Here is a 14,843-nt window from a genome sequence, read left to right on the forward strand (position 1 = left end):
TGGCCTGTGGGATCTAGTGATTTGGACATATTTTATTTAACCAGCTTAGTAAAAGGTAATATTCAGCAGCTGTGATCTATAGCAGAATTACAATTTTCAGGGTCAAGGAGGGATTTTGATATTAGGAGGTTGGGCAGAATTGCTGTAAAATCTCATGAGCTGTCGTTAAAAATAAATGAGAAAATAGGTTATCCAAGAGTCATTGTAAGGGAAAAATCAATAGGCAGTGTCTATTCACTTGGGCTGTCAAAATCCTTGAAATTTGAACAAAAGTTTCACGTTTAGTGTGCTGTAGGTTTTGAAATGTAAGTGGTGAATGCTCTGTGGGTACAAATTCATTGTGCTGTGCATTCAAACAAGGAGAAACCCTTCTGAAGTTCTGGAGTTCTCTATTAAGACAGCACAGTTCCTTCGTCACCAAGTCAGACATGTAAAACAGTTGCCAGCAAAACTTCAGAAGCAATTTTAGCTAACTGGTGACAAACTCTCTCTTGGAAATACTGCATTTCTTTCTCTCACCTTGCTCCTCTGGGGTTCCCTCCCACGTCTGGCTCCCAGCGGGTGCAGGGAGGGGCTGCAGCCCCGGAGCCCGGGCAACTTCATGCGAGCGCACGCGCCTGGTGCAGAACTGCGACCGGCGGAGTTTGGGAGTGAGGATTATTGATAATTCGCAGCAGCACGCATAATTGATATGGAAAGGGAGTATCATCCTCATTCAGAAACAATTAACTTCCCCCTCCAACACAGCAGTTCAAAGAAGACTCAGCCTTTTAAATATGAATGAGCAGAATTTCAAAATATGCAACTATTAGCTATTACAGTGTACACATGGAGTAGGATTCTTTTTTTTTTTAATATTCTTGTGGCTACCAAATTTAAGTGTGACGTGGATTCAGATCTCCAGGAGCCAAAGTCGTGCATGGACTCCAATCACTTAGAAGTGGGGAGGGGAAAACGAGAACTTCACACTGCTCTTGGATTTTATTATTTTATTTGAGCCACAGCCTGATACAACCCAAAAGTCCAGTTAATTCCTGGTTCAAGACAGACAACCAAGACTTTACAGAACGTACAAGAATTAGCAGAAAACACTCATTGCCAATGGACATCCAAAAGGAAAACCTTTCCCCAAAGCTTAACAACGCTGAGGAATTCAACAGACTCTTCTGCAGCAGCCCGATGAAGATTTGTACATTGTTAATTTGATTGCAGAAGGTGCATGTTAAATAGAAAAGAACTGAGTTTGTCACTGTCATCTGAATCCATTCAGTCAGTGCAACAAAGGTATATTTAACTAAAATATGAAACAGACTTGCTAACATCGCATTATTTTCTCAGGCTTACAAAGTTAAAAAAAAAATTAAACTGAATATAAATGACTTTGAGCATTTTTTATGACACCCACAGCCTAAGTGATCCAGATAATGTAATCTAACCATCATTAGAAACCATGAAATTACAATTCCTCTGGGATGGATATTTATCTCTCTGTTACATAGAGAAAGGCGATTAATTAGTAGCTCTTTCAGTGTTTAACATTACTGTGTACGGAGGCTGATTAAAATCTAACTATAGAACGGCTATGATAGCTAACACGTAATCTGGGGAAAGTTTAGCTGGGGCATGAAGAAGCACCTTAAAAAGAAAACTTAAAAAAATGTACTCTTAGAAGTAGGTAGCTTCAAAGCCAAAACACAGACTTCCTTCTAATTTCTATTACACACAGCAATCATGACAATTACTGAGATTTCAAAAACCTCAATATTCAAAACAACTAAACCCACGTCAAATATTTTTATTAAGTGGTACAATTCACAGAATACCTTTTTTTTCTTTTTTTTTTTTTTTTTTTTTTTTTTCTTTTTTTTTTTTTTTGAGAAAAGCGTACAGAACACAATCAGGAAGGGAAACACATTGTCTTGAATGTCTTATTCTGAAATTTAAATGGGAGGGTTTGCCAGGGTGTGTCTGTGTATGTCCTGTATGGACAGCACAGCGTGCACACACTGTGTGGGCTAAATTCATATTTCTGGTGTAATTTCACTGGCTCGTATGGAATGCACCAAAGATGTGTCAATGTGTGTGTGCAGACAGTTTCCTCCAGGATCTCACAGGGGAAAAAAGGACATGGATAATTTCACTTTGGAAGGAATAAACAGAGGCAACTTTAGCAGGTTTGCTTCCCAGAGCATTCCTTTTGTGAATAAAAATACTGGAGGAATTTCACGCAAGGGCGGCTGAAAAATCCCAATTCACTGGTAGTTATTTTGAAAATAATTTCTTACTTTGGTGTTACTGTATCTAGGTATGGGAACTAAAAGGTTTGGTCTGTCTGAGAAGAGGGAAGAAGCTTTAAAAGCAAATGTGAACAGCTCAGCAAAAACTCCAAGGTAACCCTGGTTATATTTAATTTTTTGAAACTATCAGCTGAGACCACAAGTCAGTATTGGACATAGGCTGTATTTTAGTGACAACACACAGAAAGAAAGTGGAAGTACTTTTAAAATGTAAAGAAAAGACACTTTACCACCCCCACAGCCCACCAGTTCAGGTCCCAAAGAACTGAGCCACTAATTCCTAATCCTCTCCATTGCATCAAGTATTGTGTAGATGCTGCTCTCTTCTGGCTGCCTACACAAATTTTAATATGTAAAATGTTAATAAAAAGTGAAGTAAAAGGTTGAGAACAATCAAAGATGGCTTCAAAGTGCTGAGGGCAATGGAGGCACCTCTGAGGCCTTGCTGAAGTGACCTATAACCAGTCACCTCATAGTTCTGATCCTACACCACACAGGCCATGACCTCCTTCAAACTTTCCCTCCTCTCTTCCTGAAGACCTCAATCAGGATGACCTACGTTCATATTTGGAGGCAAGGGGAAGGCACACACTTATTTTTCAAGAGAAAATTATGATGGAGATGGGTAGCACTGTCTACTGTGGGCAAACCATGCAGGGCAAGGGGTACAGCTGTGATGCTGTGGGGTGTGCTTGCTTGGCAATGTCACACCTCATGGCAACCTGAGTATCAACAACTCGGTTTTGTATTCTTACAAAAAACAAGGACAGCTGAAACCCAATGAAAAAGTTAAAAAAAAAAAAAAAACATAAAAAAATTTCTAAACTCTCAAGTGACCCTTGCATCAGGACAAGGACCCTCAAGCCTATCCAGCACAACCAAGCTGCCAAACCGAGCACATCAGGGGTCACAACACCCCTCCAGAGAGAGCAGAGGAGGAAAAAGATTCCTTTGAATAGGTTGGAGGTAGGAAATAAAGAGGTCACTATGACATCCCATTGCTCCACTGTGGGACGCAACAGGGTAGAACATTACTGGAGTCCAAGATGACCCAAGATGATTTACTTCTTTCTAACCTCTAGTTCCACACTATAGACGTTCCTGTCAGGCACCTCTGACCACCTTCTCTGCAGATTTCCTCAAGCAGATCTTCTGGGTCAGTCCTGTGCTTTAGAGGAGGTGCCACACCCTCTCCATCCATCTCATGTGCCCATGTGGTAACATCACATAACCACTGTCTGCCTGAGAAAGAAAGAGCTGCTCTGAGGGCAGGTGACACCTGTGGGTGGTGTGAGTTCAGACTGTCCAACAGCACCCAAGTCACAAGTCCAAGTTGCAGGACAGCTCAGGCACTGCATAAAAACCAAAACATCTCATCCTAGAGACAGAGGAAATAACCAACACTGATCAAACTGATTCATTGTCCTCCTTAAGGTTCTTAAAAGATCAAATCCATCTTTAACTCAAGTGATATCTAGCTATGTCCTACAACCTTGGAGCCCTGCTGGCCACACAACCAGGACACCAGGCTGGGGCTGAAGCCTTATGTAGGTGAGAAGTGCTGTCCCTGTGACAGACCAGCTGCTTGTGGTGGCCGGGGACGTGCGCTCTGTGCCACGTGTTTGTGTGGCACTGGTTTGCTCCTGCAGCGAGAAGGAGAGGAAGAGCAGTCCTCACAGCATCCGCGGGACTCGCAGGGATATCTGTTACAATTCATTAAGTAGTGCTCTAAGAAGTTACAATAATAACATTTCAACACAGTTTCCAGAGGGAGTCTCAGAAACTACAGGAAAAGCTGACAAGTTTCAATCCATTTATCAAAGCACTCCAAGACAGATGAAACAGCAGAGCTGCTTAGTGAGGAATGTCTCTCTTTCTGGGTGTCCAGAGCATTTCAGTAAATAAAAAGCTCTTTAAAAATAAGTCAATACAATGGAATCCCTTTTGCCTTTTGCCAGCACTTGTATTACACTTGCACCCAAATGACCCTCCTACCTATAATACTGCAGCATTTACATACACATCAAATGGGTGCTTTTCACTTACATAATACATTTAATCCAGGGATTACAGAGCACATTATATATTAAACATTACACCACCTCGTGAGGTAGGTTAGCATTAATGAAATTGTGGTGGGTAAACTGAGGCACAGGCCAGCTTTATTACTTGCCTGTGGTCCAGAGGCAATCAGCGGAAAAGTCATTAAGATGCTGTTCAAACAGCAGAGACACATATGCACCTACTTGAATGGGTAAAATAGACTGATCCACGTGTTCTAAAGCAACTTCAGCTGCTCATCTGGAGACACTCAGGTCATGATTTTCTGAGGGCAGGAGAACAAAAGGCAAATAGGAAAAGTCAAAAAGAATAGAAAGCAAATGTTTGCTGTTAGAAATATATTTTTTTGTATGCCAAACTGTTTACACAAAACAATAGGCATCCAAGACTGAAGGACACTTCAGATGCTGGTCTCCAATAATTTGATTTTCTGAGTAAAGATTTTTCTAGACCTGCAACAGCGGTTTTGTTAGGTTTTTGTTCAATAATGTTGGTTTATATTTAGCTTTCGTATAGCAGAGAAAAAAAAAAATCTTTGGTTAAGGTCTTTGAGCCAAGCATCTAGGATGAAATTTTCAAAAGCACTCAACAGTGGCTTTTGAAAATAGAATTAGGCTAGTTGCTGAGACAAGCTTTGAAAGCCACCCCCTACCTCCTTTAGCATTTTAACTGAGAGCTGATTTCCTCAGTGATGGTACTGTTCCCTGTTTTAGTCTCCCCATCTCATGGCCTTCCCCAGTATTGCTGAGGCAAGTTGGATTTAACGCCAGGAAAGCAGGCAGGAGACAGGAAAGGAGGGAGCCTGTGGTCATGACCTCCCCAGCAGGCCTTCTGCCCCAGAGTGCTGTAGCTGGACACAGGGATGCTCCCTGGGTGGCTCCCACTTTCCAGCCAGCCTTTGTTCTCTTTGTGGGAGCCCTGGCTAATAGAGGTGTACACCCTTCGCCTGATGGGTAGGTGAGGCTATAATTACCTCTGGTAATAAGGTCTGATTCTTCCCTGCTCTGCACCTCCTCAGCTGGCCAGGAATACTTGTCTAAAGTGGGTGCAAAATGCTACCAGATCAGAAAGATGACATTTTACATCAATGGAAATGACCAGGTGTAAGGAACAAAGGCCTACAATAACAATGCTCTCAACTCTGTTGTCCTTTAATTAAGTAGTTCCTCCAGCAATGACACTAATGAGGCCTTGTTTCCTCAGGGTTGGATTCTCTAGTATCTAAATAGGATGTGAGCTTTTCCTGGGGAGAGAGGCATTTATAATTTCTTCCTCCTAGGTAGTGTCCAATTTGGGTGGATGTCATGCTGCAGCCTCTCTTGGTGAGGATGCCAGTGGGACATCTCTCCTCTTGGCTGATGATTTCCTGAAACTGAAAGAAATTTTCGAGAGTTCTGCTCTCCTATTACATTTGGCTGAGTTTGGTCAAAAGCTCCAACTTGGCAGCAGATAGGAAGACAAATTCATCAAATGAGACAGAGCAAAGACACTAGCCTGTTTCTTCTAGGAAGAGAAGATTAAATATTATTTTTTATTTAAAAGCAAGTTTTCTAGTGGTGTGGTAAACTCACAGGGTATTTTTTTGCTTCCCTGGAAGGCATGCCTGGCAGCAACTCCTGTAAGCAGTATCAACAAAAGGAGTATGTACACACAAATACATGCAGGCAGGACATGCAGCTCAGGCAACAAGCAGTGTTACTTAGCTGGCTGCAGAAGAGAGCTGGAAAGTTCATTAAATCCACAGAAGCAGCGATCATGTTCACTGGGGACAGTGCTGACCGGACAAGGTCATGGGTCTGAACGGAGAAAGCAACTGAACAAAGAAGCAGCAGTAGAAGGTTTTCTTTGGGTTTGGTCCAGGAGAGCAGTCACAACATGGCAGCCAGCAGGATGCATGCACCATAACACTGGCAGTGCAGGCTTGGCAGCCCGCTCCAGACCTCTCTGGCCACAGGACAGCAGGGACAGCCCCTTTCCTGTACAGAGTTTAATGGCTCAGAACCACTTAAGGCCCTTGAAAATGTGTAAAGCTTCTACTTTCCAACACTGCTTTCTGGCAGGACAGACATCCAGGGAATGCCTTCACTTTGCACGCTCCTGAACATCCCATCAATGAACAGGCACCAGCCTTGTGAGAAACCTAACATTGCCTTGCAGAGTCCACATCCTTCATCGGTTATGCCACCACCACCACCTGGTATTTCTTCTTGTGATAAAGCCAAAACACCAAGGGAACACCCAGGCTGCACTGCCATAACTCCAGGATGAATCTGCAGCAGCTCCCCAAAACACCACAGTGCCTGGGTGGTGGAGAGATACCAGCTGTGGGACACAACTCCTCACACTGAGCCTACCCCACAGAATAAGCAACAGTTATAGAATATCTAGGGGTTTTTTTCCAAATTATTGTTGCCTGGGGAAAAGCAGACTATTTCCAAATCCACCCTGGGATGCCTCTCCAATTGCAGACACCATTTAACTCATACATGTGCACAACAGTCTCCCAAGCAGGCTTTCCAGCCAGGAGAGGTAATCACGTCTCTGTGCTAGTGGGAGACAGCTGCAAAGAGCGAGGGCTGGGAGCTCCCCCTCTCTGTGTGTGTCCCTGCTGAACTTGTCTGCTGTGAGATGCAGACAGAAGCAACAGTACCAACCTGTTACAGCCATACCTCCAGGAAAAGTCCAAGGAACTACCAGTGGACCTTCCTGAGCAATGGATCAATACAGAGCTTCATATCAGCTGCGCCGTTATTCACGCCAAAGGCAGTTGTTTGGATGAAGGGATGAAGAGTGCACAAGTTCACTGGTTCTCAGTGTATAAGCTCTTCCTCCCCTGCCCTGTAGATGCCTTCATTATTTATGTGTGACAAATAAAAGACAGCAGTGGAAGATGCTAAAGTGCTTCTCAATGTGCACCTCTGTTTCCCAACATGGGCAGGCCAGGATTGTGCACCCAGGCCAGGCTGTGGGCACGCTGAGGAGCTGGTGTGCCACTGCTTAACATGCACAAAAACCCACTGCCAGGCAGTAGCTGATGAAATATTCACCTGCTACATGCCTCTTTCCCCACGTGACTCCAGAAGTGACAAATTATCCCAAGGAAGCGTGAGGGAGCATCGTGGACTCGGATGGATTTGCTCTGCAGCATCCTGTGATACGTCATCACACCTCGCTCACCATTTCTGCCGTCATCCCTGCACAGGGACCCACCGAATGCAAACTGCATTCAGATGTATTGAATAAGAAAAGATCAAAGACTGACTATTATAAAGCAAAGGGAGCCTAACACATACCCTGCCTTTGACTGTTTCTTTTTTTACCGTCTTAAAATTCTCCTGAAGCTTCTCCTTCCTTAAGAGGATTATTTACAACCAACAACTGCAACTACACAGAGAAAATATACTTAGAGATAAATACTTTTTCTCCTATAAAAAGTAGCAGTTTAAATATCTGTTTCAAAACAAAATCTTCCCATGGTTTCATATAAAAACCAAAAAAATGTCAAAACACATGCTGTCCCCTCCAAACGAAAAAAAAAAAAAGCCAGAACCCACATCCTCCTTGAGTTTATCATAAGCTGTCAAGTTGCTAGGAACAGAACTGTGTAAGACATTGCCACAGCTAACAACTTTACTGGGGATCCACATGTAGCTCTTTCCCCCCCTACAAAAGTCCTACCAGATTTTGAAATATGAGTGGTGCAGTTCAAAACAAAAAAAAAGAAAGGGACATGGATTTTTTTTTTATTTAGGATGTGTGCAAAAGTGGTTCATTTAGGACTACGTATTTAAAAGGAAAAAAAAAGAGTGGATATAAATATTTATGACTGGAAATTTCATTATTTAAAATTATTCTATAAATTTGCTAGTAACTCAAAGATGAATGCCTGCTGTACAGTTTGCAAATTAAGTACCATTATTTTTCTCTTCTGCACTTGAATATTACTCACAGCTAAAGTCATTTAAAGGGGTTAACATCAGCCTTAATTAAATATTAAAGTGTGCCTGTACCTGCTGCTATTGTTGCCCTTAGAATAAGATATAACCTATTTTTGACAAGTTTTCATCTTTCTCTGTGGAAGACGCTACATGAAACCAAATCAGTGGCAAAGAGGAGGGTAATGAATAATCTATTTCATATTCCAGCAGTACCCAGAGCTCTGAGTGGAAAAATATTCAGTCAGATGATAGTATGAGGCTGCTGAGGTACCACATGACGCAGCTAATGTTTAAATAATAATAATAATAATAAAAAAAAAGCGATAAACAAATCATTAGCCCTTAACAGTTGTTTAATGCAATTTGTTAATGAACGTAATGGTGGGGACTAATAATGAAAGAAAATAAAAACGTCTAAACAGGCGCCAAGTTGCCAGTGATGCTCAATTATTTCCTTGTCAAGTTTTTATGATTTAATGAGCTCCTCTGGGACTGACGGCTGTCAGTCAGTCGTGACTTTTTGACACCATTACAACTTCAAATACAGCAGCAGGCAGGCTGTTTTCCTCGGATTTGAAATACTGAAATGATCTGACAGGTTTAAAGAAAAGATGTGCAAAAAAAAAAGGAGAGAGAGAGCGAGAGAGAGAAAGAGAGAGAGACACAGTTGCTTTTTCTTTCTTTTTCTTTTCTTTTTTTTTTTTTTCTTCTGTGGGGCAGACAATCTCTGGATGCTGTTTGGTAATGAAAACCCAATCACAGAGGTCATTATCTGATGAGGTTTTCTTGGAACTGGCAGGGTTTTTTTTTCTTTATTTCTTTACTTAATGATAACCCTCGATGGGTTTGCCCCGCATGGGATGGTCAGAGCCGCACAATTTTGTTCACCATTAATTTCAGCCTTTGAAGCTCAGAGCTCTGAAGCAGCAGCAAAGAAAACCCCCCACCAAGCTGGCTCCAAAATAAGACAATCCAGCCTGCCTTAAACAGAATAGCAAATGGCCTCCCATCCCAGAGATGGGAACTGACGTCAGTCAAGCTACATTTTCTGATATTTCCCCAAAACGTATAGCATTTAAAACCCTTTAAAACTTAAGAGTCTTTAATTAAATTGCTTTTGATTTTGTATCAGTGCAGAATTAGTTTATTTATTCTGTGAGCCCAGCTGTTTAGCAGGGGTGGATTTCGCACACAGCACCACGCGTGCGTTTTTTAATTTGTCGTTTCTCCACAAAGGCTGGCATCATTAGAAACACTTTGCTCTTTGAGGTTTACATTTGTAAGCACTTGGATTCATTCAGAGATGTGCTGTAAATGTGACCAAACTAGTCCAGGGGAAGCCTGGACCTGGGGGTGTCATACTACCTGTGGGTGGTTGGGGCTGTGCTCTCAGTTGAAGTCACTGAATTCCCACCAAAATGTGTGGATTTGGTGAATCTCTCCTGCACACTTCCCAGGCCAAATGAACAGGGGCGAGAGAAGAGGAATAATGTGTTTTGAAGATGTAGTGTCCACCTGAGCGCTATTTTACATGTGGGGAGTACATGAGGATGCAAAGCAGGCACAGAAGAGTTATTAACACGTTAGCATGAGAAACATAGCGATGGCGGGCTCATCAAAAGTGAAGATGAAGGCTTTGCGTGGCAGTCTCTCTCTCTCCCTCATTCCTATCTGAGTGGATGTATCTGATGTGACACTATGCCCTAGATTTATACTGGGATAAGGAAAACTAGCTTCCTTTCAGCTTTTTGCTGATTCCAGCAGGTGGCTAGATAGAGGGCAAAACCTAGTCATAGGTCACTGTTAAGATCAGTAGTCATGAATCAATTCCCATGATAGTTAAATTATTGAGGCAATGCAGAGAATGTCTAGGCAACAGACGGAGCTTAAGATTTCCTTCTTGACAGTTTTCTGCTTTACAAAATATGCATCTCCTAATTTGCCGAGCTGAGGATAAATATCTGTAATGCTGCCAGGCTTCCTCCTAATTTGTCTGAACTCAGCTCTGTGCCATCACTGGAAGCTAATGGCCAGAGCTCTGCTTACACAACCCAAAGGCTCAGTTTGAGTGCATGTTGTGCCTGAAGGCTGGAAGCTGAACACCCAAGTCTTTCTGTGTCTGAGAGCCACGGGGTAAATGCCACACACCTGACAAGGCTGAAACCAGAGGATGCCCCAGGAGGAGGCCAGGGGGGGTCCCATGATCTTGTGACAGTGCAGGGCCATCAAGGTGAGGAGATGAACATTACTGTGCTGCACAGAGCAACACCTTCTGAAACCTGGGTCTGGACTACCCAGGAACTTTTGTTCCAGCACATCCTGCGGCCAGTGACATAAGCTGGTAGAGAAACCCAGTACAAAAACCACCTCTAAACTTTGTTGTGAGCTGCATGTAACACTCAGACAGTAGAGCTGACCCTACATGCTTGCATTTGTTTCAGTGAGTAGCATTTTTCCTGTGGATCCTTTTATTCTACATTTATCACCCTCTTTCTATGTCTTAGCTGTGGCATCAGTACCACATCCTTTTAACGGAGTTATTTGTTTCTATGTAGAGAAAACAATGACATTTAGGGCCAAAATCAGCCTCCAAGGACAGCACAGCAAATTGGTAGAGTCCACAGGGATGCCAAAATCCCAAAAGTACTAAGGCACACATGAAAATTCAGGGCTCAGCTCCTGCCTAATGTGGGGGGAATTTAAAAGTCACCAGATTTTTGTTTCTTTGAACATCTTTCAGAAACATTTAATGGCTTAATTTCAAGGGCTTAATATTCCTCTTCATTTGCAATATTTGTAAGGGATTGCAAATAATGAATTTAAAAGTTAATATGAACTTTACCATATCACCAGTGATAGACCTTTGTTGTAGCTGCAAACTTAAATATAAGCCAAATGACCTCAACCTGTCTAAAAGGAGAAGCACAGCCAATGGGAAAAGAGAAACAGCTTATGTACACAGAGGTAGATGAAACTATGATATATTATATCAGCTAAAAGCATATATAAATTAACATTTTTACAGTTTCTGTTTAAAAAGGGGAATATCACATCAGAATTTAATACACTCAAAATACTCCAACATGCAGTCTCAACATAGCCAGGCCAGTATTAAAAATCTAGATTGTTTAATGCACTATAATCACACATTTGTTGCCGAACTATTACTTAAGATCTCTTTTCAATCAGCAACAAATAGATAAGTATTTTAAAATATCTTCATTAAGGGCCTAGTGTGTAATGCTTATCAGTACATATATCAACACTGGAAGATTTAAAAGAGATTCAACATATGGGCTGTAGGCACAACTACATTTTAAATAAGTGATGTGTTTTCATGATCTTGATGAAAGGGGAATTGTTTGGAATAAGCAGAAGAGAAAGCCTAACTTTAAACAAAAAATTGTTAAATTGAGTTTTGGATTTACATCATATATTAAACACCATCCTAAGGTTGCTCCCTTTTTAAAACTAGCTACTGTTCTTAACCAGGTTACATCTACTATGATAATGCACGATTGGGAGTTAGTCACAGGAGACAGGTTCACTTTCTACATCATTTGGTCTCTGCTTTACTTATATTCTAAATTACAGAAGGTCAGACACTGCTTGATATTCATACACCCTGCACAGCACAAGAAAAGTGCAAAGACCCCTCTTCCCTCACGAAACTCTGGCAACTTACAGATCAGTTGTCTGTGGGTGAATTCGACACACATTAATTCTTTTTATAACAGAACAAGCCCTCACTCCAACAAATATTAAGATCCTGAAAACACTCAGATAAGGACAAATATGTAAGAAAAAAATAGCCCCACATGCCATCAACTATGCCATCAATAATACAAAATATTTTACACCACTTGCACCTGAGTTGAAGAGTGGAAAAGAGAGGGAGACTCTGTCAGTGCAAGAGAATGATTCATGTGACCACTTTGTCTTAATTACTCAGAACAAGCAGTTTGTTGCTGTTTAGTGAAGAACAAAGATATCAGCGTCCCCTGACAGAAAAATAAATAGCCATCATGGTGGTGAAGATGATGATGACTGCCAGCACAACGATCAAAATCCGGTTTTGGATGATCCTGGAAAAAAGCAGAAGAGAGAAAAAAATTGCAGTGAATAAAACAAAATAAAACAGCAGAATATATATAAAAAATATAAAATGAAGTGTACAAAAGAACTGGAGAAAACACATGTGACCACAAATTCAGTATTCCCTCTACCATCTTGTGTATCTTGACTATTTTTTACTTTTGCCAATTTCCAGTGCTTTCAACCATATCTTTATGTGGCTATTAAATACAACTTTTGTATTCAAGAAAGAAGAAGAATTTTCTGAATTATGCATACATTTATATACATATTAGAATAAATTAAATAAATTATATTCCAATTTATTAACCTTCTAAGAACAAATGAAAAATAATAGTGTTGAGTCAATGCAATCCAAGCAGGGTGGTCTGTGATAGTAAATATCTTTATATTTTTAAAAACCATTCTGAAATCTTCAGTAGTTTTAATCTGGAAAGAAAGAATTTATTAATTTTCAAGGGATTTTACTATTAAGGAACAAGATTTCAAGGAAACACATGTCAATGAGATACTCACTTGTACTAAAATACCAAGGGAAAAGTACAAAAGATAGTTTTGAAGAAAAGGATGATATAAAGAAGCAAGTGTCAAACTGTGAAGCTTATGTTGTAAAAGCATCTCTTGTCTCTGTAGCATACCTTTACTTATGGTAATAGGCAATGTTACATTTTTATGTAGTATGAAAAAAATAAAGATTAGTGAAAATAAAAAGATGCCAGAAGTAGAAAGTCCTAATATTTTTCCATTTTTTTTGGGAGAAATTCCTGCTTCTAAAATCAGTCATCACATCACTTCAGATTTTTCCTAAAATTAATAGGTCAATTCAAATTACTAAATCAAGAAACAGTAGCATTTGAGGCATTTTATAGGAGGATTTTGGATTGTAAGAATTCACTGTTTGTTATTCCATTTTCACAGAGAAGGAAGAATATTTTCACAGGCTCTTCATAAATAGGGACTTTTGCAAAATATACTTGTACATTAAGCTTATAATCAGAATTGGAGAGGTATAGCAAAAAAATCCCAACAACGAAGTGCAATAAAAGCACCCCAAGTTATACATTTTTTCTCATGCTTCTGCAAAACAAAACAAAACAAAGTCTGCAAGAAGCAAACAATGGTAAGAAGAGCTAAAACTGTGTTTTGTGAAACATCAAGCCAAGTACAACTTGAAGACAGGGAATGTAATGTGTTAAAATGAGCATATTTCACGCAGTGAAAGAGCGAAGAAACTCCAGAGAGCAGAGGGGAGTTTTTCTTGGTAAATGTTTTTCATTTGGATGCGGGTGGATATACATATAAATTATACTGGAAAGTGTAAAGAAAAATGCAGTTTTAACCAACTCCAGCCCTCTCCTTGCTTACCCCCCACCTAAAGGAAAAGCAGTAAATGGATGGATGAAAACTGTCACATCAGACAGACACCCTCCCCTGTGACACTCTAAAAGGACTAGCTCTCTATCCTCCTGACAGGTTACAAAATGATCACATTTGCTGACACGTCTTCCGCAAAACTGCTTTAGTGTTTGTGTCCACTTTCCTAGCAGGAGATGAATGGGCTGCTTTGTCCTCATTTATCACTTAAAGCTGAACTAAGATCTGTCTCGTTTATTTTTCCCTTCCTCACTAGAAAGGCTCAACCACAGCATTAATTCTTTCGCGATGACAGCTAATTCAAACTTAACAGGCAATATTTACTCTGCCAAAAGGATGAGGAGGAGCGACGGATGTTTCTCACTCTTTATTTCCCTAAAAAAAAAAAAAGTGTAGCAGGCAAACAAAATAAAGCTAATTAGGGGCTTTTGGTTCTTGTTGGTTTGCACTTCAATTTAACACCTGAACTTACAAGCTTCTCTTTTGTGGTGGGGTGTGACATTCTCTGCCAAGCACCTGATAACAAACGATTTGCCCAGGCAAATGCAGGAAAACCAGAATATATATTTACTCACTCGCCCTCATCACTCCTGAAAGGACACTGAGCAAAATTGAAACTCAGCAGTGAAATAGATTAAAAGCATGAAAACTCTTAAAACATTCAGCCTTAAGTAATACACAGTGCAGCTGGCTTGACAACCATTTTATTTGTGGGATGTGGGCCCCAAGGCATCCATAATGCTAATTTACAAAGGATTAACTGTGAGTGAAACTCGCTTAATCTAACACATAGTTAGGCAAAGGCATACATAACATACTGAGTGTTTAAATCAACTCCTCCTATCTCTGGCCCACCGAAAAAAATAATTCCGTCGTCTGAGAAGCAAAACCAAAGAAAAATTAAAAAAAAAACCCCATGAAGTCCCCCAAATGCTTTATTTTTAATACCCTGTCAGTACACACCTGATTGCAAGATTATTTAATCAGTGTCCACGTCTCTAAAATCCTTTTCAAGAAAACAGTGAGTGAGGCAAGCCACCACCTGTATCTGCTAATTGAAGGTTCACTTACGGTGTGA

The 14,843-nt window shown here is 40.6% G+C and overlaps 1 protein-coding gene across 4 annotated transcripts in view; it reads right to left on the bottom strand.

Annotated features, from left to right (window-relative positions):
- Positions 1 to 972: 972 nt before the first annotated feature.
- VTI1A (vesicle transport through interaction with t-SNAREs 1A) overlaps positions 973 to 14,843 on the bottom strand; it is a 267,292-nt gene continuing 253,421 nt past the window's right edge. For 2 of the 4 annotated variants that reach the window (XM_041461587.1, XM_041461585.1), the window contains one exon: positions 973 to 12,381. In XM_041461587.1, coding sequence (XP_041317521.1) covers positions 12,288 to 12,381 — 94 coding nt within the window. In that variant the 3' untranslated portion in view covers positions 973 to 12,287. The remainder of the gene's footprint in view (positions 12,382 to 14,843) is intronic. The other 2 variants (XM_041461589.1, XM_041461588.1) reach the window with 1 other exon arrangement.

This window comes from Pyrgilauda ruficollis, unplaced genomic scaffold (genome assembly GCF_017590135.1).
Source record: "Pyrgilauda ruficollis isolate IOZ18807 unplaced genomic scaffold, ASM1759013v1 scaffold15, whole genome shotgun sequence".
Taxonomy (NCBI): Eukaryota; Metazoa; Chordata; class Aves; order Passeriformes; family Passeridae; genus Pyrgilauda; species Pyrgilauda ruficollis.